This window comes from Accipiter gentilis, chromosome 28, assembly GCF_929443795.1.
Source record: "Accipiter gentilis chromosome 28, bAccGen1.1, whole genome shotgun sequence".
Lineage (NCBI taxonomy): Eukaryota > Metazoa > Chordata > Aves > Accipitriformes > Accipitridae > Astur > Astur gentilis.
This window is the reverse complement of record NC_064907.1, coordinates 18,806,162-18,831,032: the sequence shown is the minus strand read 5'-3', so window position 1 is coordinate 18,831,032 and position 24,871 is coordinate 18,806,162. Positions and strand designations below refer to the sequence as shown.

Sequence of the window (24,871 nt, the reverse complement as noted above, 5' to 3'; positions counted from 1 at the left end):
CCATCAGGCTGTGGTTGAGCATGTTTGATGCACCTTTAAATGGGTTAGATCAAATTAGGGTCCAAAAAGAAATGATTACCTCCCTTCACTTAAACATCTATTCTTTCTTAATAAAGTATCCCAGGCATTGAATTTCAGGCACAGTGTTTTCAGGGATATACGGGTTATTTCCAAGCCGAGCTATTACCAGTGAATGCGGTGACATTAATATGAGTAAATGCAGGAAAAAGGATGAAATAAAACATATCCTATTGAAGGAAATGAGAGCTCCTTAAGAAAGAAAAACACACATAGGAAAGACGTGGGCATATCAGGATACAAATGGGACACTGGGGAGTGCCGGATTCCACAAGCATGATGTTATTGAAGTGTTTGATACCAGAGTAAGCACCTGCAGATATGAATTACATCCTTGTTCAGACCACTAACATCGGAGTACTGACATCTCAGGAAGTGCTTATGTTATATTTCAAATCCCACTGCCAACTGCATAAATATCAAATAAATCAATCATAGATATAAAAGACATTATCTTAAGGACTTTAAAAAGCTGAACAAGCCACCTCTCTTCTAAAAGTAGTACCACCCTTAAATCATTCGGGCTTTTTCTGTCAGTTGCACCTGAACAGCAATAACATTAATGCTCTTGACCATCAAGACATTAAACGCTTCACCTCTGTACAGAAATAGTTAAAACCAGTAATAGCTTAGTGATTGTGTCAAAGGTTTTGCACACTGTAAATATACTTTCCACTGCCTTCAGGAGGTGGACATCTCATTTTCCACATGTAGAAACTGAGGCACCAAACCATAGAAGGACTTGTGCAATATCAAGAGAGCTCTAGAATGTCATGAGCAAAACAAGCTCAGGACTAGGAGTCCCTGTAATGTTTATTAGACCATGGAGTCTTCATTTTCAGTGTATTTTGAGAGGCTATTCCTGACCAAGACAGACAATGCAATCTAGAAATTAAATGTTCTTGTGATAGAAAGACATTTTGTCACCTGCATGTATCAGGTAAAAAGACTATTAAAAATAGACTATGACCATAGTTCATCTAATTTTAAAGAAATGTTGTGATTTAACTGCAAATGTCTATTCTGTGTTGAAAAATTCAGGTCTTAAGCTTCTGTTACATTTTTAATAATTTTTAAGAGGAAAAGTTACAAATATCAAAATATAAAAACAAATACAACAAAAATGTGGATTTTAATAATTCTGTGAGCTTTAATAAACTAAGATTTTACTAGTGTCACAGAATTTTGGATTTTAAGAACACTTTTCAATTTAAGAGTTTCCCCATAAGCTCTTATTAGATTAATTTGTTATTTTTCCTTGCTTGCTATGGGAGTCTTAATTACTATTTCTCTAAATACAGCTACCATCCATCTTAATCAAGCAGGGACTATTTGGCCATACTGCTAAATCATCTGGTGTAATCAGTTTTAAAAAGTTTGTTCTGCAGTGAAAAAATGGCTGAGAAAGGAAGCAAAAGTAAATATATCTTTTTACATTTTGTTAGCAGCAGCAGGAAGATTAAGTAGCCATTCTACTAAATATTCATAAGAGTTCAGAATTTTTAAGCAGAAGTGTATTATGAGCCACATATTCTGGGAGACATGAAAAAAAAAAAAGGTCTGCTGTGAAGGACAATTTTTTAATTGGAATGAGTTTGTGAATTAAAATAAAAATAGTGGTAGAATCTAAACTTCATTGCTGGTGATATCACTCAAACTCCCAAGAGCATAAATTGTCCAAAACCTGGTGCAGGACTACTATCTTGCATGGAGTATACAGGGAAGTCTGGTAGAAGTTCTGGTCCAGCCTCAGAGATGGTTATGCTGTGCAGGTGACCGAGCTTTATTTTCAGAGAAGCACCAACAATGAAGAACACTAACATGACTTGTCACTTGCTGTGAAGATGGCGTAAGCATTGCAGACCAAGCAGCCCATCTGCTGCATTAGAAGCTTCAGAAGCACTGGGAATTGCCAGTGTCAGAAGTCTGCACTGTTATCAACTTTGCTGCATTTGCTTTATGGCAGAAATGAAACATCTAAACTGCTGGTTCCATCAGGGTTCTGGACAACAGGTCCTAGTGCTGATCTTAGAGTCGTGCCTTTTTCCCCTCGTGGAATAATGTAGTACCATTTACATGCTCTCATCTATAACCCACTACAGCCAACGTGAGTATTTCCACTGATTTCAGTATGCTTCAGAACAGTCTCTCTCTTCTTACAATCTTGCATTATCTACTATACACTTCGTTATTGAATGATTTCATAACCTGAATGTAGCAATAATATGCACAGTGTAATTAGTGTGTATTTAATATGATTACATAATTTAAATATGTTTTGGCAGAAGTCTTTTACAATCCTGTGCCAATTTCCAGTCACCAATTACAGTGCCAGTCCCTCAGCAGCTGGACCAGCTTAATGGTCCTTCTTGTTATGAACAGTTAAAGTCTGCCTGTGATTTTTTTTCTTTTAAAAAACCTCACCTTTTACAAAGATTAGATATCAAATAGGAACAGAGAAAGCAGCTGTAGGGCTTGACCTTCTCTTCAGCCTCTTATGGTTGTGGCATATCAAACCCTTGAGTGAGAAAAATTCAGTTAAGCTTTTGCTTGTTTGTTTTTCTAAGGAGTGTTTGAAGGTGCCAAACAGAAGATTTGGGATACAAAAATCCTCTTTGCCCATCAAACAAACCTGGGGCAGTAGAACATGGTTTGTCCAAAATACTGATGGGAGCCCGACTCAGAAGTATCACAGGAGGCTCCTTTCTAATTCAGCTCCATGGGCCAATTCAAGCCACTCATGAACCACTAAGTGTCCCATGCTGGGACATGTTTGTCCAGAAAGTTATTCTTCTGAGTTTTATTACATTGGTATTTATTTTCATTTATATCCTGTAAGGCAATTGTGTGACCTCAAGATGAGCAATTCAAAACTTTCCAAATCCAACTTGCACCTGGAATATGTTTTTAGATCCTTAACTGTCTACAAAACAAAATGTGGACCTTTGTGAAATCGCAAGCTTATCAGCTTTCAAAGAATAATTCTACCATATTAAAAAAAAAATATCTGTTGATCTGCACTACTAAATTTAAAGGAGTATATTATTCCTTGTTCTGAGGTTTTCATTTGATATAGGAAACCATATCAAGTGCCTCCATCTTTGATGGGGAACCAGTCCATACACAAGAGGAAACACAATACTGTTACAGCTCAGACATTGTTCATATGGCTGCTGTCCCATTAATCCACCCAAATCCCTCCCATCCTCTGGTCTTCTCAGAGGTTCCTCTCACTTTAATCCTCAAAAACCTCCAAAATTCAGAGTTTCCAAGGAAGCTTTCATAATTAAGGTTTCATTAACAGTTTGCATACAAAACAAATGCATCTTTATGCAGCATTACTGTCAAAAATGAGACATTCCATTACCAGAGTTCAGTTCACAAGATACAATAAGAGCGGGGGAAAATGTAATGACAAAAACAAAGAAGGTTCAAGTTTCCTTAAAAAAGTCTAACCACCCCCCTGTTCCCTCTGTTCAGCTGCAGTAAGGTGAAAGGCTAAATGTGGACAGAATGGTAATATGTAAGCGGTTTCTAAGCTTTCTGGTGGGAATACTTAACAGCGTAAGTATGTTTCCCCTGGAGACCTTCTCCACCATTTGGTCCAATTTCTTACTCCAAGAACTGAACCAATTCATGATGTAATGCTCCAGGGAAAACATTCCTCTCGAAAAAGAGTATCTTCCTAGGGAGAAGTTTGAAGAAAACATCTTAATATTGTTTAAACAGCTTTTGGCACGGTCATACTAGTTGCACTACATTCAATACTGAAAGCAGAAGAAAGGCAGGCTAAAAATATGGAAACAGAAAGTTTTCGGATTTAGTTTAAGACTTCTCTGCAACTACCACCCCAAGTCCCTAGCCCTTGCTTATCCTTAGTGGAATGAGAAAAAAGAAATGTTCAGAAGCAGGGATTTTCTTTGCTAATAAAAGAGGAACAATTTAAGGCTTTGGCTATTCTATGTGTCAGTATGAAACCACGTATTTAATTCTGCCTATAGCCTTATCATTTTCTTTAACTCTTATACAAAGGTGCAATGCCAAGGCACTTAACACCACAGAGCTGGCTGTGACTAAGGCTTTTTGTGACTCTACTAAGAGGCACTATGCCAAGCATTAGAAAAAGTTCCTGGCAGCAATGCTTTAATTTGCTTAACTCGCAATATCTTGTGTATGCATACATACATTCTCTGTGCTACCGTTTTACTTTTTGCATCATCACTCTGTGAACCAACTTGTCGTTTTTGTGACTGGCAAGAGCTGGACACCAGTGTATTAAGCAAGAGGAGGAAGTGTTGGGAAGACAGAAGCAAGATAAGAGAGGCAGACCAGAAGGCAGCATACTCCAAACCCGAGGCAGTGGAACACAGTGATGCAGGAAAACTCAGCAAGGTACAACAGACCTCTGTCTACTGTGAGAAGCAAGCAGTGGGAGAGACGCAGAAGACAAATGTAAAGTGAACATTTGAGGCTTATATTCCATAGCTTGTATTATGTAATGCTTAGCATTAAGATAGGCTACATCTGCATTACCTACTCCTTATATAAACCTTACAAAGCTTTCCTTGCAAAACACACCATGGGTACTTAAGATTTTTTCTTGAGAGTGAAATGACCTTTTTATTCATCATTAGTATTTGTACCCACAGAATTACTTTTTCCTCAATAGCACACGTGAGGATACTCAACATATCCAAGTCACAGTTCAAACACGAATTCCCTTACAACCTTAACAGATTTGCATTAGTGAGTATTATTTACTACCAAAACTCAGCATTACTGACCTTCCGAACATGGACCTAAGTGCATTTGTTTGTCCAAACATTTGTATGACACAGGCAGGTTATTTATGACAGAGTGAAGCATGGCTTCAAAAATATCTTCAGTATAACTCAGTTGATTTAATAGATGGTGATATTAGATCCATATTTTTCACCCTGATGTTACAAGTGCTGGCAAATAAAGACAAAGAACAAGGAAACTGAGAAACAACTTAATTCAAGAACAGCACAAAACCAAACCCATACCACAGAGGGAACAAAGCGCGCTATTTTCTGATTCCTAGCTTGTTTAGTTTACTACATCATTAGGGCTTTCAAGCAATGATCACTATTTCTTCTTGCAACTTCTCTTCAGACTTTGAGACACCCGTTTGTAATCTTTAATGATTTAATCACAATGATTTTAAAAATATGATGCTCATTTATCTACTTAAAAACATTATGAGTTTTGCATGTTATTTGTTCAAAGGGATTTTTACTTGTAGGTTGGGATTGTGAAGAATAAAAGATTTGTTTGCAGGGTGGGGGTTGTCCAGGCATGGTGTCTGCTTTGATAATTTAGTTTTAGTCCTTCACTGTTAAAAAAGTTGGACGCCTCTGGGCATCGGTGACTAAATTAAAAGATATTATTATTATTATTAATAAATATGGTTGTTCAAACTATAAAACATGTTGCACAACATGAATTATCTCAGTTACACAGTGCAAGGTCTTCACTGAACTGATTGGCAATGCTAAAAAACCAGCAGTTAAGCCTGCACCATAAAGAGGGTATTTAAAATAAACTTTAGTGGAGTTGGAAGCCAGTCCATAGCAGGCTTCTGTCAAGAGGTTTTACTGCTAGTTTGCTGGGTCTTATGTTTGTAGAATTTTCAGTTTCTTGGTAGACCCTAAACTTTTAAAGCCTTGAATCACAACTATTTATCACCCATCAGGGAGCTACATAAAATGTATTTTCCTTCAGAATGACTATTCTCATAAAAAACCCCTAATTTAAAAAAAAAAAAAAAAAAAAAAAGACAATTAAAAATATTTTTTAAAAATCTACAATATAGCCCAACTAACAGGGATTCTTAAAACGAAATACTATGAACCACAAAAATTAATGCCACCTGCAAGCTGTAAATATGTGCATTATTTAATTTTTTTCCAAGTATTTTCTTTGGCCGTTACATTCAGCTGAACAAGGCCTAAAAATTGTCAAACTAAATTCTTGTTTAAGAGTAGAGCTCTAACTACTGCCAGTTTGAGTGAAACACACATCCAGGTTTAGGGAATATATTTTGTTTATTTTGGCTGCAGCACAGGGTAGAACATTTTCCATCCCATCCGAATGCAGTCAAAAAGGTTTTGAAATATTGCACAATAAAAGCCATTCATTATATCTGTCTCCTCTCCCTTCCAAAAACAAAAATGGCTGACCAGTTCCAAATCTGTGCAGGGGGCAGGAAGATGGGAGTCAAGGGGTCACTGGAAATAACCCAAGACTAACACCAGGTTTTTCAGGTTTGAGTTAGGGAATATGTTCCATGCCCTCATTCCCAGTACACACAGGTTTTTCTTCTTCCCCCTCCAAAGCTTGGTTAAAGTAGTTAATTGCTCTGTTATGCACAATTTACAGGACTTAATTACAAAACTAATACATTAGCCTTCTTGTCTATAAGTCACAGGCACAACTTCATCTTTTCCACTGGGACACAGTGAAATTAGACCTTACTTTATTTCAAGTTAAAACATTTTGATTTGCACTGTTTACCTGCTAATTTTAAAAATATGCAATTTGAAGGAATATCCAACTACACCTTACAGTTTGTTTTTAGATTTATTTCTATTGCTTACCTACCTGTTAGCAGCTTGAAAATGAAATTTCTTTCACTGCCCACTCCTGTTCCTGTGTGCTTAAGCTATGCTTGGTGTACTTCAATGGCTTTTTTTTTTCCTCTCTTCCTTTCCTTGTACATAGATCTAACAATGCTTTTCTGTTTGCTTCCTTGTGCATAGATCAGTTCATCACTAAAGTCTTCCCAAGTCTAAGTAAACTATAAGAGTGCTAGAGGATTCAGTGAGAAGGAGGAAGAGTAGAGCACAAACGTTTTAGTGCATTTCTAAACAGCAGCTAGACAAGATGAACACACAATAGTGAAATTAATATGCACATTTAGGTGTTTCAGTATCCCCTTCTATTGCCCAATTAGTCAGAAGCAAGTAGAGAAAAATAAGCTGTAAACTAGAGGAAGTTTAATTTACAACTGATTATTTTAAAGGTAAAAAAAAAAAACCCCAAAACATATACTATTCTGGTTATTTTCTTTCCCCTGCTTACCATAAGTGTCAGGTTGAGCAACTTTTACTTCTGTTAACTCACATGTGAGAAAACTTGGTCATATCGTCTCCACTTCTGTAACTCATGTGCATCTTAATTATGGCAAAATATTGGCATAATTCCTGGAAAACACTAACACTTTCCCTTTAAAATTTCCTAAAGAATTCAAGTATAAGTATTGCTGTTCTTTGTATCTTCAGCCCACTAACATTAAGCAAATTTAAGCAAAGACCATTCCAACTGTGAAATAGTCCTTACTGCTAGTTGCCAGATATTCAGCTATCTGAAAATATATCAACACTTCACCTCATAGGGTAGTGCAAGCAGAAGTGACACATAATTACTCTTACTTATTAACAACATCATAATTACAGATTGGCAAAATAATCAGTCTTCCTAAGACCCACCACTTGTCCTCTATGTCAGTCAGAGCATGATAATTACATGGCAATCTGCTAAATGCAATTATTCAGCAATATAAGCTTAGTGTTAGCTACTAACATACTTGAAGCCATTTAAAGTCTATACAATACAGCACTTAACGTTAGTGAAGTACTTTTAAACACAAAGTAATCTTTATCGCAACCCTCTAAAGAGAGAAAAAGCCTCCCTTTAGAAGAGCAGGTAAATGAGAGGTGAGAGAGAGTGGCCAACACCATAGATTGATTTATTTAGATGCCACTATAACGCACAGACTGACATGGACCTCAGTACTGCACAAAAAATTCAAAACAGTGACTTAAATTGAAGGCAATAGAGGCTAGCCTTCACAATGGGAGACTGCACCAGCCAGCTGCCCAGTCTAACATACTGCCTAGTGATGCTTCACCGATCAAACCGAAACACAACTCAGTTTTATGCTTCTGACTTTGTTGCAAATAAAACTGTTGTATTAGAGTGACTAAGCTAACTAATGTGACAGAATACCATTAAAATCTATTGGAGATAGTGCTGCAATTAACAGCTGAAAACTAGAACCACAAACTCAAAATATCTTGACTCTTGAGACCCATCTGCATTTGCACGCAATACAACTTAATTTTAATTCCTACACCCCCCCATGGCAATGAAGACAAGAGACCACTTCAGAAAGTTCTACTTTTGATTATAAAGTTCCTGGGATAATAAAGTTCCTGGTCTTTCAAAGGTTAATGTTAACTCCATTTTAGAAAAGCAAATCTGAAAATGGAACAGCATTGTTCACTCCGCTGTTCACACTTCCTGCATAACAGCATGGCCACCAAGTTGTAGGTTACACTATTTCAGGAGTCTACAGAGATACTCTTCTGCAGAAGAGCAGCGAGTCACGTGAGATCTGAAAGTACTAAGACTATTTTGTTAGCCTTGCATGAAGAGCGCTCTCCCAAATTCCCCAGTTCCTTCCCATGCTAAACAGCCCCCAGTGTTAGCAATGCTCCGGCTCCCTATTCCATGACAGATTCTATCTCAGCTCTTAACTATTAGGCAAGTCCCAAATCACCTCCTGCAACCCTAATCTCTAGCAATCATAAAACACAGCCAGAAAAGACCTCAAGAGGCCATCCAGGCCCTATCCTTACCCCTAGGAAGGATCATATGTCATTCCTGACAGATATTTGTTTAATCTATTCCTAAAAGCCTCTACTGATGGAGATTCCACAACTTCCCAAGGCAATGTATTCCCGTGCTCAACTATCTCTGCTGCTGGCACTTTTTCTTAATGTTTAACACAGACATTTTTCTCTAATTAAACACATTATTTCTTGTCCCATTCAGTACAGATACGGAGAACAGATTATTACATCCCCACTTAAAACAACCTTCCACATAAGGGAAGACTTGTCTCCTCTCAAGTCCTCTCCAGATTAAGCCCCGTTAATTGCAACCTCTTTACTTCTCTGTAGGTTCCAACCTCACCCTCACGAAAGCCATGCAAACTGCCATCAAGCATCTACATATAATTCCTAACAACCCTTTTCAACCAAGCTGTGCCAGGAAGAAAATCCAACCTTTGTTTTCTTCTCCTTACCCTTGCTCTTCTATTTCTGACTTTACTTACGCTTCACTTCACATCTAAAGTGCACTTAGCCTATCCACTCAAGAAACCTCTAGGGAGAATTCACTTCTAGTGCTGCTGTGACTGATGCATAGGACAGCAACATCACAAAAAGCACGTTCTAGGCAGCAGTTTAGATTAAGCCCTCTAGTATCATACATACTAGTTTATTGCCTCTTCCTCCATGACAACTCTTTACTTGACCTGATTATTCATGTCTGGTATTCAGTATCCAATACCTACCATCTTCAAAGGTTTCATTCACTGCTATATTTGGTTTCTAAAAACTGTTAGGCAAACCCTAACATCTCAGCTCAACTGTAGTGCTCTACTGTGTTTAAAAGTGCAATGTGATTTCCATATAGAAAGCCGTATCTGAATGCAGTGGATAAGCATTTCATTTTTTCCAGATTAATGTCAGTGCGTAATTCAGTTGCTGGTTTGATCTTTTTTTGAATGTTAGAAGTAGCAGCTATTATTAGTTTTAATCTCAAGGAGTTTTAGATTTTAACCTTAGCTAGTACCTCTTCAAAGGTTTTGTACATTATGATATTATTTTCAAATTCAGTTACAACCATAAAAACTCATGTCAGACTGCCCTCTCCTGGTAAACCAACACACTGCTGTCACAACAAGATTCAACCCAAGTAACTATTGCCATTCTGTTTCCAAATATAGAACTTTTCATTGTGACACAAAAGCAAACCCCAAAATAAAACATCAAGTAAACTGTTCTGATAATTTCACTAATGTTTCTAAAGCAGCATAAGGTGAACAACATTTAAGTAGTGAAGTTTCTTTCAAATTGCCTTAGGAGTTCTTGTCTTGGGAAAAACTGACGATGTCTGTAGAGAAAAGTAAAACATGCATAAAAATGAAAACTGTTCTGTTTGCTTTTAAGCTTTATAAAAGCAGCCAAGTACATAAAGTATTTTATTCCACATCAATAATGTTAAAAACAAGGTCACAGCAGAGATCATTTTCAACAGAAAGCTATTTCCTTGAAGCTGGCACAGGTATTTGACTAGGGCTGAAACAGAACAGTATGAAAAATGAAAGCAACAGCAAATACTTAAGTAGACCACCTACAGTCATCACTTTTTATTACATTGTTCAAACTAGAAAAATGAAAACAGTAAGATGACAGGTCAACTACTGAATAATATGCACTGTATTTAGTATACACACACCAAAGATTGGAAGTGTCCAGAAATGAAGTACAGCTTTATTTTATGATGAATGTTTCACTTTCCTTGGCCAATTTAATTTTTTAAAATTAATGTTATATACAATAAAGATTTAAAAGCCTTTTTTTTTTTTTAAGTGACCAACCTTCACAGCAGAGAAGCAGAATTCATTAACTCTTTCCAACACAAACTTTAGTCTTATGTATAGGAACTCTACCCCCATCCATGCCCAGAAGGTAAAGCAAAGCCTTTTCAGAAGATGGTAACGGCTTCCCTGCCTTCTACTCCTCCCCTTCAAGCCAGAAGTGAGTTCTTCCTTATTTGCAGAGAATCTCAAGAGGTTTTTTAGGATATTTTTGAAATCTGGAAGAAAATTCATGCAGATTTCAAAAGCAATTTATAAGGAATGATGAAGCACATGGGAAACATCAACACTTCAAGGAATTCTAGCTGAAAGGGCATACTTTACAACATCGTGGTTTATCTACTAAAATCAAATTCATGTTTCATCTGCCTCAATTAAACTTCAAAAATATAACAAAATCTTAAGCTTGAATTCTGCTCTTTCAAAAAAAGGAAAGAGCCCTATTGGCAAAATATGGATTAGCATCAACTCCCAATCATGTAAAAAGTTACTTGTCACCACAGATCATATTTTTGAACTATCAGATTTGTTCCTCTTTACTTAAAACAGCTGAGAGTCACACATTTGCTGACATGTCTCCATTTAGCAACTGCATATATTGATTGTGCATTTGCAAGCGGAGCAACTATAGCAAGATGGTCGAATAAAGACATCCAGTCTAACAACCATGACTAAGTTTCAAGGGCAAAAATCCCACACTAATGTGCAGGTATCACAACTGTAAACATTTATCTAAACACAAGAAAATCCCAGACTGTGATAAAATCCTTACAAATGCATGCATAAACATTATTTAAATTTTCTATCTTGTCTTGCTGCTGTATCTTGCAACAAAATTCACTAGCCCCTAGAGGCAATCCTTTCAGCTCAGAAAAATTGTCTTTGCCTTCTTGAAATGACTGAACCTGGTGTTGCAAAGAAAATTGTTTATTTGTTGAGATTTTTACAGTATTAGCAGTGTTTAATTGCTATTGCTCTATAGACAGCACTAAATTATGAAAACACATAAGCAAGGATGTAGACTACAATAAAGAGGTGATGGAGAAAAATTTTTTATCCTCTTGATTACCTGCCATGACTGTCTACCAGACCAATGCTTTGAGCCAAGCGAGGTCTTCCACGCAGTTCTGATCTTCAAGCATTATAGGCATCAAGATAAAGAAAATCACTTCTACGTTATCCAGAAAATTAATAAGGAAATAATAAGTAAGGCAATATAAGTGGGAGAGAGGAGAAAACAGCACTTAAGGGAGAGAACATAAGAATCTAACACTGACCTTCAGTTTAGAAAATCAGAGGTAGCTGAAACCTCGCTAAATGTTATTTTCAAGAGGTATTTCTACTTCTTCATAGTGTTTTGGGTTCCTTCTGACCTTCCTATATACAGAATTTGCTATGCTCCTTTTCCGGGTTTGAGACCAAGTTGTTGTTTCTTGAGGTGTGGATACACACATGCTTTTCCTCCTCCATCTTTTGCAAGGACCATCAGCAGGATTAGCAGAGTCATTGTTCTCCTTCCCTGGTGCTGAAAACTGGGTGAGATTTTGTTCTCTATGGTGAATATTCTCAGATTCTGTAAGGATGGATGTGCTTATTGTTCTCCTGGTTTTGCAAGCAGAAGCTAGCAGGGGAGGGTTATTTGGAATCTCATTGGGTACTTGAATCCACGCAAGTCCTTCAATTTCTGCATCTTTATGTAATCTCATGCTGCGCCTCACTCTTCTTTCGCCATTGTCATCACTCTTTCTTCTAAAAGGCTCCGAGGAGTCATTTTTTAGCTGAGGAACAGATAAGACTTCTTCCACATTAAAGGAAGAAACTGGAAAATCGTTTCCAGTTATTTCCAATTTTTCAACAGGAGGAAAATAGATGGCACTACTACTTCTTCTTCTCCTTGGTGGACTACCTCTTATAGAATCTTTTGGCGGACACCGAGTTCTTTGGGCACCTTCAGGTACACTAGTGTCCTCTTGTTCCAGAAATTCTAGCCCACTTAGCCGCTCTGCCTTATTTAGGAGATTTCCTTGTAATTTCTCATTTTCTATCAAGGAACCACTTTCTTTTGCCTCTTTTACACATGCAGTCTCTTTACCTTGTTGGAAATAGTCAGATGTAACAAAAACACACTTTGCATCTGGCACAATGTCTGAAAACTGGGGAGGAAAAAAAAAAAACAAACAACTTTTTTTTTTTTTAAATATAGGCAAAAGGTAATCCACAAAAAACTGTTTTCAAACAGCTGACAACTAAACAACTGCTACCGTCTTCCTCACCAAGTCTAGTTATTCTCGGAAAACCCCAATGAACACATAGAATCCTGCACTTTGCAGTCTGCTCTAATGTGTGGCCAAACTTAACTTGCTTTGAGGCCTTGTTCAGTTGGGTTCTGAATACCTACTTCCAAGGATGGAGATTCCTTGGCCTCTCCAGGCAGCCTGTTCCAATGTTTAATCACTCTTATTTTTTTTCTTCCCCAAAACGTGACTTTTTTGATCCAACAACATCAAGCACAATTCTGACTTATTTTCTAGCAGTATCATGAAGCATATCAGTTACCTTATGATCAATGCCAGAAACAGACTTCAGATCACCATCTGACACCTGAAACACTGTATTATTGGAACTGCTGGCTTCTGCAATGTTCAGGTCCTTAGAGCTTGAATACACATGAACCGCACAGACATTTCTCCCTCTCATTCTTTCAACTGCTGGCTTCTGTTGAACATCCTTGTGAGCATTCCCAGATTTGGTATCATCTAAAAATAGGTCCTCTGAATGGGAATAAACACATGGTTACTTGACTCTACTTGTGAATGTACAAAACTTTTTTTTAAAATATTGGAACAAAAGCTTTATAGTATTTTACTGACATAAAAGTAACCTTCTAAGTAACCATTCCAGATAGCTAGGGTAAAAAAAACCAAACAAACCAGAAAGCTACTGCACATCACTTCACTATTGATGCCCAACTTACCAGTTTTAAAGACTATGAAAACATCAGTATCCAGTCAAAGAACAGAGAGGCTTTGTGGGTTTTGGGGTTTTTTTTGGTTTTGGGTTTTTTTATCAGCTCTACACTGGAGTCCAACAAGAGTTAAATGTATCCAATTGGAGATGGAGATTATTAATCTGTTAGATCCTCTGGACTCTACTATTACAGAGGCAATTAAAAGAAAAAAATGTATACTGGGCTCTTTACCTATGCACAGAACTCAAGATAACTACCAACTGTTGAAATAAAAAATTAGAAGCAACACAAAGAGCAAGGCAAAACAAAACTAAAAGCCATATTACCTGAAAAAAATACATTTGCCTTTGGTGAGTTTGGAGATGAGGCAGAAGAGAAAAACTCTGGAATTTCAGGGATAGGGCTGAGAAGAGGTTTCTTAGAAGCCATCTCTCTTTCCCCATATAAAGATTTTTTTACTTTTTTCTTTCTTCTTTTCCCATAGCCTGTATGTTTTATTTTCTGAAAATAATTGAGAAGACTGAATAGAGTACAATGTAATTATAATGATCCATTCAATATTTTCCAACAAGTGACACCATTACTGCACTTTGATAGATAACAATTGTTTCCCCTAAAATGAAGGTTCCACTCATTCTGCCATCTACAAATTAACGTAAAAACTCAAAGCAAAGGAGAATTACTTCTCAAACATGAGATCTGATTTTTTGTTTCATTTAACCAAATATAGAAGTCAAAGAAATTAGTCCGTCAGCTCAAAACTACAGGTTCTTCATTCATGCTTAGTTTGAAAAGGAATATGTGCTTTTCCCTCCAATACATAAAAGCAAAAATCTTTTAGAAGTCTCACACCTTTACAATACTTAACCAGCATATAACTGGGTGAGTTCAAAGAACTAGTACTGCATACACTCGGTAAGAGAAGAACCATAAACTTGTTTTATGTCCCTGAAGTCTGAAAAGTGACACCCCCCCCCCCCCCCCATAAAGTATCCTTTTTGTCCTACAAGTATTTAAAGCCTTCTAGTCACCCTTAACAAGCAGTAAGAAAGAGGGGTAGGGCAGTAAGTGTAGGAAAACAAGATAGGCACAAAGTAGTATTGGCAGCAACAGTAAACATCACGCCTTTAGAAAATCTTTCCTATAAAGGTCAAAATAATCACGTTAAACACACACGAGACACTTAGCATTCACCAACTGCAGTGGGCTGTCACTTACTGGTGTCTTTTTGGCAGCAGATGTGGTTATATTCTTTTGGTTTTGAAACTTGTTCTTTCTTGGATTTTTAGTATCTTTAACATTCTTAGTATTTGTGGCTCTTGGGATGCTAAAATCAGTCCCCTCTGAAATGGCGCTACACTGTTGAAGAACATGAATTTTTCAGTTGTTGGGGTGCATGTGTATGTGCACATGCCTTAGCTTGCTTTTTTTAAAAATACACCACAGTCCAACAGTCATAAGAATGACGTTGTAATTAGTCTCTGTTACTTCATATATGAGGTCATAAAAGCTAGACACTCATAACTGGAAATTAAGATTTATAAAGCTAGTCTTCACACAGTACAATATAGTCCTATTTGTCCAGGACATTCTAATGAGAAAATAGTACATTTTCATCTTCAGCTATTCCTTTCAGAGGAAAGCACACTAGAAATGTAGAACACTGAAGTCTGAAAGCACTTCTTACAGAAATTGTTGTACTACAAATTCTATGCACCTTAAAATTCCAGAAACCAGAAGACATACATGTATCATATGCTGTCTGCCTTTTGGCTAGCAGACAAAAAGGTTAACAATACTGAAAATCTTTAGCATTGGACTTGGGAACACAATCACATTTTCAGTGATACCAAAAATTTATCACAGGTTACAGAATAAACTTGACTTTATTAGCCTCGATCTCATGTTCCTGTGTCTCCAAGAAATTAAACGAAATAAAAAAGTTAGACAGAAAACTTCATTTCCATTCTCATTTTTTTGTGATTTTAAGTTTTTAGAGTCCCATGAGCGAAGCCCCTGACCCTATGAATGAAAGTCTATGAATAAATCTCTTCCAAATTTTGTCAGACTGTTTGGGAAAGTTCCTGGAAAATTCAACAGAAATAGTAAATTTAAATATCAGACTATAAACAAAAATGTTTGTAATAACTGGAAAATCACTTTCACTCAGAAATGAGATTTCCTTAAGACAATTACCTGCACTAACATGAGATATTTCCATATACCTGGATATATACAAACCTCACACCTGAAGCTGTGAAAACTCCTACAAGCATCAGGACATATAAAAGATAACAATTCTGCCTGAAGTCGTTAACAACACAAAACAAACCTCACCACTAAAGAAACTTACCTTCCTTTTAGTAGAAGAACGAGTTTTTATCATGTCAGATTTGTCAGTTTCTGCTATTATATATGAAGAAAATAAGAATATTGATTCAGTTTAAACACAAAAAGTTAATCACATTTTGAGGAAATTATCCACATAATTTCTAACATTGTCCACAGCATGTTTAGTCATCTTAGTTCCCAGTAACTAGTAACTTAGTCTTGAGGACTATCAAACATGGCAAAATAAAAAAAACAAAAAAAACAAAAAAACCAGCTTGCTTTACAAAACAGGAAAACAAAACTTGTGAGGATTTGGTAACAAAATGATTAGAACTTACACAGCTTTCATAGACAGACATACATACACATGCACAACCCCCTTTCAATTTTTGCTGTTGTTGTTGTCTTGCTTGCTATTTTAAAGACATCAAAATTGCAATATCAGAAACAAGACAGTAAGCCAAATTGCTTAAAGCAGTAAGTCTAATTTGATCAGACACTTTCACAAAAAAATACCACAAGGTCACATAACATCCAGATAACCTGAACAACAGGTAAACACTGCAACTACTGCAAAGATTGTTAGAAGAAAGCAAGAGCATTTAAATTTTAGCACAATTGAAATAACCTCTGTATAAGAACAAACAAACAAAAACCCCCTTGTGTCACCTCTCAATTTTCAGATGCAGAAAGACATATTATCTAATGACAAATATACAAGTTGGGGTTACCTTCTGCATTTTCAACAGGTAAGAGGTCTTCTGCAGCAAGAGGACCCTCCACTAACTCTTGAAGAGGCTCAAGACATTCCTTTAAACAAAAAAAAGTTAATTTTTTTGGCAATATACTATACCAGATATATACTGAAAAACGCCTGGTCCATCAATGTTTGGAACAGCCAGGCAATTTGCTTTTTTTTTTTACCTTAAAGAATGCAGCAGCTCATTTGCTATATATGGCAAAAAGAAATACAGTATCAAAAGTATATGAATAAGCCAAGGCAAAAACATTTCATGTGCTACCAATACTCAACTTTAAAAACAGCTCTACAGGCCAAAATGCTATTTAGAATTCATAAAGCAAAAGTTCCTAATGTCATTTTAAAGCTTCAAGCAGACTGTATTTTAATATTTTAGCAATTTCTTTTCAAAACCAAGCAGACTGAGGAAAAAATTAAACAAAAATTGAACATTCACAGAGACTAAGAGGCTGTTTTTATAGTTAAGAAACCCGAACCACACCAACAAAAAACTTACATCATTGCAATCAAAGTTCGGCTGGGATAATGGTTCTTCAATGAGACTTGACCTTGCAAAAGGGCTATTACTTTGTAATCCTGGATGACGGACTGGCGTTGCTCCTTTGCGCAATGGAGTATTTGCAGGCAAAGTTTCATCAAATATTTCTGGGCTTAGAACTTCTCCAAAAGTAACTCTTTTCCTCTTTGGCTTTTCAGAGCTATGTCTTTCAGTTTTCTCTATTGTAATGAAATACATAGACTGCTTAGTGAATTTAAACCAGCACTTTCATAGAGAAGAAACTTTCCAAGGTCTTTTTATGAGTCTTAACATTCTCTAAATAAGTCACACATCCCCCAAACAAACAGCAAAATACCACCTTTACCTGTCCTGTGGATTCAACCAGAATTTTCACTGTAGCTTTATTACAGTATCAAGAATTAAGGAAGAAAAAAAAAAGAAGACTAGAAATGCCTAACTGTTCCACAAGTTTCAGTTGACAAGTGTAAAATTTCTTGAAAAACAGGTGATTCTATTCTGGTATTAGCGGCTTTCTGAAGTTTCGGGGTGGGATTTTTTATTTTTTTTAAATAGACATTACTTTCTTTGGCAACTTTATTTTCATACAGTAGGATGCCACACATGAGCTACTTCAGTGGTGGTTAATGCATATCATTCTTCACATTTACCAAAGAGGAAAAACCTTATGATCCCACATAATACTCTGCCTGTGTAAAAAACAAAGGGGAATCTGACCTGTTTGCAATGCTTCCAAGATTTTTGCACAATTGGAGATTGCGAGAGATTCACCTCCTCCTACATCAACTGCATCGTCCAAGTATTCCTATCAAATTTAAGTGACACAATCATCTATTCAATACCATTTAATTAAAAAATTGTCCTTGTTTAAATCAAAAGTGAAAATAACTTTTTCTGTAAGCAACATTTAATAATCACTCCTATTGTTTAAAAAACCTACTCATTTTCCAAATGAATAAAACTCAACAACACACATATGGATCATCTCATAACATTAAAGCTTCAAACAAAGCTTCCAAGATGACCAAAGAGCAAACAGATATCCATTGACAGCATTAAATTATTTCCAGTGCATGTCAGTTAGTCAGAAAGTATCTTTAACCACAATTCAACTTCTGCCAGTTCAATGACGACTGCAGAAGTTCATCCTTAGTATCAGTACCTCCACATAAGTCAGCTAACCAACCTTCATGCTATCCATTAGTTGCTTCACTGGTGTTTTCTTCAATACAGATCGCAGATGGGAGCCACTCTGTGTATGTTCATTTAATGAAGTATTTCCTGTTTGTAGTGGTGTGATAGGTGGCTTGCTTTCATCAAATAGTTCCAGGCTCAGTTCTTCTCCAAAACTAACTTTCTTTCTGCTTAGGTCTGATATAACATTACTTCTAACATCTTTAGTGATGGGGTCAGAACTGAAATCTTTAAAGCAAGTAGACAGATATGACAAAGACTGAAGTAAAATTGGGAAGACTTTAGTATTAGCAACATGAACTATAAATGTGCACATCTCCATAGATGCTGTACATCAACATCACAAAAAAATCCATTTGCTTCTAAATTTCCACTATTATTGTGCCACATGTACATTTCATATTTTGAGGAATTTATAAAACATACAAAAGAAAAATGGGAGCATTGCATGAAGGAAAATACATGTCACATAAGGATTTCTCTCTCATCCATGTAAAGTGGGGTGGGGAGTATTCTCTAATGTACATGGAGGCACCCCATACATTAACATTCCTCTCTCCTTCACAGGCATGAAGTACTGAACTATACTTTTCCCTAAAAATGGTCTGACTAGCAAAATTAAGGAAAACTCTAAACAATTATTCCCAGCTTGTGTCTCAGTTTGAGCTTGCTTTTTCTATCAGAATCAAACTGCCAACATAACACCCCAGAGGCCCTACCCCACCTTCCAAATATTTCATCTCGTCTCATAAAAGCTATTTCCTTCCTATGAATGGTCCTAAAGTAAAAACACGTTTAATGCTATGCTGTACCGAACAAGCTCTGAATTCAGTTTTTAAACTGGGACTTCAGCCTTCTCTGCAGCAGCACTTGAATAAATCATTATTTGCAGTGCCTTTTGCCCACCCCATCAGCCTTTATGTCAAAGTTATATCAGGTTAATACTGCATTATACATTGTAAACAAGACGACAGACATGGGATGACTACTTGTGAAACATTTCCCTACAAATTTTCTAAGTATTTTTACTTTCTAATAAGAATATAACAAAGATTATAATAGTGATGAATCCTCTTACCATGGCCTGTTTCTAAGGTATCTCTAATTAGAACAGCTTCCAACGACTCAAGAGGATTGTGTTGCTCATAAACCCATTTCTAGAGAAAAAGTTACAAGATTTACATAAATATATACACACACATATATGTAGCATCTATTTATATGCACACCCACACAACATGATAAAGAAATAAAAAGCTGCTTGCAAATGCTGCCTTTTAAAATAGCATGAACTACAGAGTTTTTTAATCCCCATAGACATGGATTTCAGAGGTTTCTCAATCATCCACTACTTTAGTTGAATTTATTTTCCCCAAACACCAAGGCAAAATGCTTAAAAGGATTAGACATCAGAAATGAAAAGAAGATGGAATGAAATACCTGTATATTTTAGTCACTAGTTTAGGAAGTTTCTTCCTAACCTCCATACAAGCGTTACATTATCACAGCTGTTTTACAACTCAGAAGCTGCTAGGTCCAGCAGCATCAGAGGACACACCTAGCAAAATGGACCCCATCATCACTGTTTTTATACGACACTAATAAAAGTATCACTAGACATACTTATATAGAAGACAAATTAACTTATCCACCTGCATACAAAGTACATCTTTTTTTTGCATGGAATATCAAATAACTGCTGAACAGATAGAAGGTGAAGATTAAAAATTGTATTCAAAGTCATCCCAATGATCAATAAAGTTGGTTTTGACATCTGGAAAAAGCTGTATTTGCCAGATCTGTGAATTTGACATCTCACATAGTTACAGCTGCAGATTAAAAAAAGAATTAGGACATATTTAAATTTTATTAATAGAATAAAATAAGCTTTTCCATGTGATTATCAGAAAAGAGTATAATCTTATTGGCTAGAACAGCTTATAGCATCCACATTTAACACTTGCATGTAAAAGAAAACTGAGCACAGCCTTAGAAGAGTCAGTCAGTCCAAATGGATCAGCGTCCATGCAAGATTTTGCTTCCTGTGACTTGTCATAACAAGATGTAAATTCTTACAAAGGAGACTTGCTGTGCTATTTATTTTCTCCATGTTCTTTTCCCGCACTTACATAAATACCTTTGAAACAGCAGCAGCAGGTTCAGTGACAGCCACATCTTGGCACAAAGACAAGATGGTGCAGATCCTGGTATCAGACTTACTGCTTTTGGTCAAATTTTGTCTTAAGTTTTCTTTCAAATCAGCTCCACTGTTGGCTGACATGAACTTTTCACTCCACTGATCCAAGTTCCGCTCTTTTGTATAAGGTACTTTGTTTGGAGCTGCATCAATTAAAAACAAAACAGAACAAAAACCAAACAACAAACCACAAACTTCAGTGTTTTCAATGAATGCTCTTCTTGTGCTTCTTCACCAAAAGGATGGTGAAATTATAAAAGCTAGGTAATTTTCTAGTCAAGAAAAAGACGACACATGCATGTTTTAGTTCTACTTTGAAAATAACATTACCAAATCTTCAAAACAAAGCAAGTTATTCTTTTCATATAAACGTTATTAAGACCACCAATACCAGTGAAGTAAAACATTGTAGTTTGTTGTACACTATCATCTTCTCACAGTTACCACAGCACTGCCCTGACTTGCTTTTGCAATATTTCATTAAGAAATAAGGATGTTAACACCACAGTAATGTGATGCGACTTCTAAAATTACTGCACTTAAAAGTTATTAAACAAAAGTCTGCACATCACGATCAAGAGAGGTAACAGTTACAACAGCTAAAACCAGTTGTCATAAAAACCATTCTCAGTTTCATGGAAAAAGTGTGAAAACACTAATGCTTAGTGAAAAGTCAATTAAAGGGTATAAATCTAGAAAGTAAAACTAAGGAAACAGTGACAAAAAATACTAGTTATCATTTTTCTTCAGGGTTATTCTGAGAAACCATTAACCCAGGGTGCACCAAGAAATAAGATGGGTTTAAACAAACAAGAAAACCTGTGCCAATCCTTATAAAGGAAGATTTTTTGGTTTTATATTATATATTTGTAGTTTCATACTTTTTGGCCTAAAAGAAGACCTGATGTTTGAGATAAATCATTGACCAGAAATATAATCAACTTACAACAGCCTGCTTCCTGGGAAGCATCATCCACTTGTGACAGTCCAGAGAAGCCAGTCTCCCCTTCAGCTTCTGGTACTGATTGAAAGGATTGTTGAAAGACATCTATCTTGTTCTTCAACAACCTGACGTTTTCACGTTTAAAAGGACTAACCTGCCAAAACAAAATAAACCTCATGAGACTTTTTTTTCCCCCAAGATGACATGGGCTTTATTACTTTGTATTTGTCCTTTGGCATAAAACAAACTCAAAGAAACAAATCTTGTATTTAATCTGGCTGCAACTGTAGTTGTATGGTAAAAATATGCAAAAAAGGAACTGTATCAAGAGATGTGTTAAGTTTTACCGCCTTTCATAATCTGTCCCTCTAGACCATATCCAGAATTTGTTTTCTGACAGTCTATGCTAGTATGAGTTAAGAACAAGTCTGATTAAAAACCAAGTCACTTATGCTAGTATTTACTTCTCTTTCCATCAACAATTTAAGTAGCCAAAAATCAAGCATGGCAAATGCAGGATAGTAAAGGTTATGGTAAACAAAAGTTAAAATATGTGAGCAAGCTAGACATGGAGAAAAGACTCCAGACTCTGCACAAACAAAACCTCTAACACCCTGTTATTCTGAGGTAAGGTGTCCAAGGGAGGTCAAGAAAATTAAGGCCATGATTACTCCTTCTACTGCCTTCTTCCTGAGACTTGCCTTCTCTTTCTGCCAGTGTATGTTGATTCCTGGGGGGGGACGAAACTGACATATTAGAGAAAAACTCTCACCTGTGTAAAAGCTGCTTTTTGCCTGTTGCTTCTCTGTTGGGCAAGGTATTGAATAAGGGTGTTATTTTCTGGTGATCCCCGTACTCCAATTGCTGATCTTCGTCTATATTTTAATGAAGTTGGAGACTTCCCTGAAATGAGGAGAGGAGAAGAGGGGGGAGGGGAAAAAAAAAAAAAAAAGTTATTTTGGTAAGAATACCTAAGGCTCTAAAATGTTAATTCCCACCCCCCCCCTTTTTTTTTTAAGAGTGATTTATGCTATTTATGAAAATATCCAAAGTTAGCTGCTCAGCTCAAGAAACCTTCCTGAGCAAAAGCAAATTAACTTCCTAAAAGCAAGTTAAACATTAACTAAACTATATACCAAGTGAGGAGCTGTCTTTCTTTTACTTTTTCAATTGCTAGTTGAGGAACTAAGGGACCGTCTATCAATACGTGCAGAATTTGTCTTACTACTCCCTTGTGAAACTCACTGACACCTAATCAACTGGACAGAAAAAAAGTTAAATAGGGAATTATAGCAACATCATATCACAGTCCTGTACTTGGGCATATTCAAACTCAGCCAGACAATCTGAACCTGACCCAAAGTGAAGCTTTTGATCAGAGGCTGGACTAGATGACCTCCAGATGTCCCTCTGAGAAGGATAACACTCATTAGGCACTCCATCCTTACCTATAGATTGTTTAGTAAAATTTTCTTGAGTAATCCCAAATTCAGCAATTGTTACAGTTCTAAAATCAACAGGTTTTTTCCTCTGTTTCTCTGATATGGCACAATCAGATTTTTCTTCTGCTTCATCTCTATTAGGTGTCAGGTAGCATTCAGCCCCCAAAGAAACAGGTCTACTTGAAAAATTTTCCTTACTGTTCAAAGGCAAGGTATGTTCACCAACCATATCCCCTTTTAGTGTATCGAAAAAGCATTCAGTAAACTGACAGCTAACAACATCCTCCTTGTGGTATGATTTCTTCTCGAGGCCTCTGGTGTATTTCAGGGTGCATTTTTCCAACTGCGCCTGGTTCCCATCACTTAAATTCTCCTTCTTGGATGCCTTTGTGACTTTTGATTTAATCACTTTGCAAATCTTCTGGTCTTTTGACAGATCAGGGAAAGAGGCCTCTTCCTTCTCTTCAGTGTAACTACTCTCATTTTCTTTAACTTCCAGGGGAGCATTTATATTCTTAGATTGTCTGTACATTGTTAGTGATTTATTTTAAGAAACATTTAGTCAGCCTTTGATCTCCTGTAATTACAGGTACCTATCAAAAAGAAAAAGAGATTTTAACAGGTATTTGGTAAGAGCAAGAGTTTGCTACCATACTCAAACTCCTACACAATCTAGTTTTTTCCTGGAACAAGGTGTTTTAACTTCGTGGCAGAAAGGGAAAGTCTTATCTCCAGAAAGCTACTGGGAAAAGGACACAAAAGGCTCGCACTATAAAGAAAAATGCGCAGCAATATAAGCCTGCAACAGAAGTGTTTCACGACTAAGGAAATACAAGGCTATGTTTTCACTCTTTACCAAACTTAAGCTTCATGTTAGTGTAAAATACGTTCGTGTTAGTATAAAACGTGTGACGCACAACCATGCTGTGATCGTTTTGCTGTAAGGGTTGCAACAAATACTAGCAGTTTAATACTAACTGGAAAAATTTAAGACACTAACATTTTTTGCATCGAGTTTCTTGGCTTTTCAGTTAAGCATGTAGAATTCAATAACGTCAGTCTGAAACTTTGGTTCCACAAATACATGCATTTTTCGTACTTTGCGTAACTCGAATTAAGCTGTTAAAGACCGTGTGCATGACTTTTTTTTTCTTTTAGGTCCACACCGAAAGCCGGTGCCTACATCCACCCGTTTACATAAAGGAGAGACCTGTTTGGGCGAGGGATCAGTGTCCCACATCGGCCGCTCCCCGGCCCGGGCACCCCAATCCCCTCAGCATTCCTCCCCCCCCCCCCCCCAATACCCCTCACTGCCCACGCACCCCCCTCAGTCACCCTTCCCGCCTTCCCCCCTCCTTTATATCCCCTCACCAATGCACTCCAACTCCCCCCAGCCGCCCCCTCGCCCCGGCGAACCCCACCTTACCGCGAACCTCCGCCCTCACACCCGCCCCAGCGCTTCCCCACAGCCACCACAGCCGTGCCCGCCTCCCGCATTCAAACCGGGCCGCCTCACCGAGTATTCCTCCGCGCCTTCGCCCCTCGAGCCCACCGGTCACCGGGCATCCCTGCCAAAAGGCTCAGGGAAGGAAAGCGGATCGTGAGAGCCGGTCCCGTGCCCCCCCCCGCCCCGGCGAACGGCAGAGATTTCAGGGGGGGCGGGGGACTCTTTGGCTCGCTGCGCGCGGAGGGATCAAAAACCGTTGCTCACACGCAGCACTACCATTTTGAAAAAAAAAAAAAAAAAAACAAAAAAAAACCAACCACCAAACCGGTCCCTTCAACGAACCGCGCCCACGTGACGGGCCGCACCAATCAAGGGCGACTCTACTTCAACTCCTGCTTTATGCTAATGCAGGGCTTTATCCCTCCCTTGATTGGCTACCGGCACCGCCGCTGCCGGCCCGCCGCTCCGCCGCCATTTCCCCGCCCAACCCTCCCAACCCCTTCTTGCCCCACCAACTCCGGCG

The 24,871-nt window shown here is 37.3% G+C and overlaps 2 protein-coding genes across 4 annotated transcripts in view; both read right to left on the bottom strand.

Moving 5' to 3' along the window:
- DOCK5 (dedicator of cytokinesis 5) overlaps positions 1-24,871 on the bottom strand; it is a 331,080-nt gene that overhangs the window by 200,715 nt on the left and 105,494 nt on the right. The window lies entirely within an intron of this gene.
- On the bottom strand, positions 1,707-24,633 carry CDCA2 (cell division cycle associated 2). 3 transcript variants are annotated; one of them, XR_007509853.1, is made up of 17 exons: positions 24,418-24,633; positions 22,908-23,494; positions 22,232-22,362; positions 21,463-21,613; positions 20,457-20,659; positions 19,398-19,476; positions 18,312-18,547; positions 17,843-17,930; positions 17,105-17,325; positions 16,580-16,658; positions 15,871-15,923; positions 14,736-14,876; positions 13,844-14,018; positions 13,106-13,320; positions 10,550-12,702; positions 4,863-10,062; positions 1,707-2,286 (listed from the first exon to the last, which is right to left on the bottom strand). XR_007509853.1 is itself a non-coding variant. In XM_049831227.1 (15 exons), exons 2-15 carry the CDS (start codon positions 23,431-23,433, stop codon positions 11,863-11,865), a joined length of 3,138 nt encoding a protein of 1,045 aa, XP_049687184.1. In that variant the 5' UTR covers positions 23,434-23,494; positions 24,386-24,633; the 3' UTR covers positions 10,069-11,862. The 3 variants fall into 3 exon arrangements, 1 of the variants encoding a protein (XP_049687184.1); XR_007509854.1 differs by lacking the exon at positions 24,418-24,633 and adding an exon at positions 24,328-24,395; XM_049831227.1 differs by lacking the exons at positions 1,707-2,286; positions 4,863-10,062 and having other exon boundaries at positions 10,069-12,702; positions 24,386-24,633.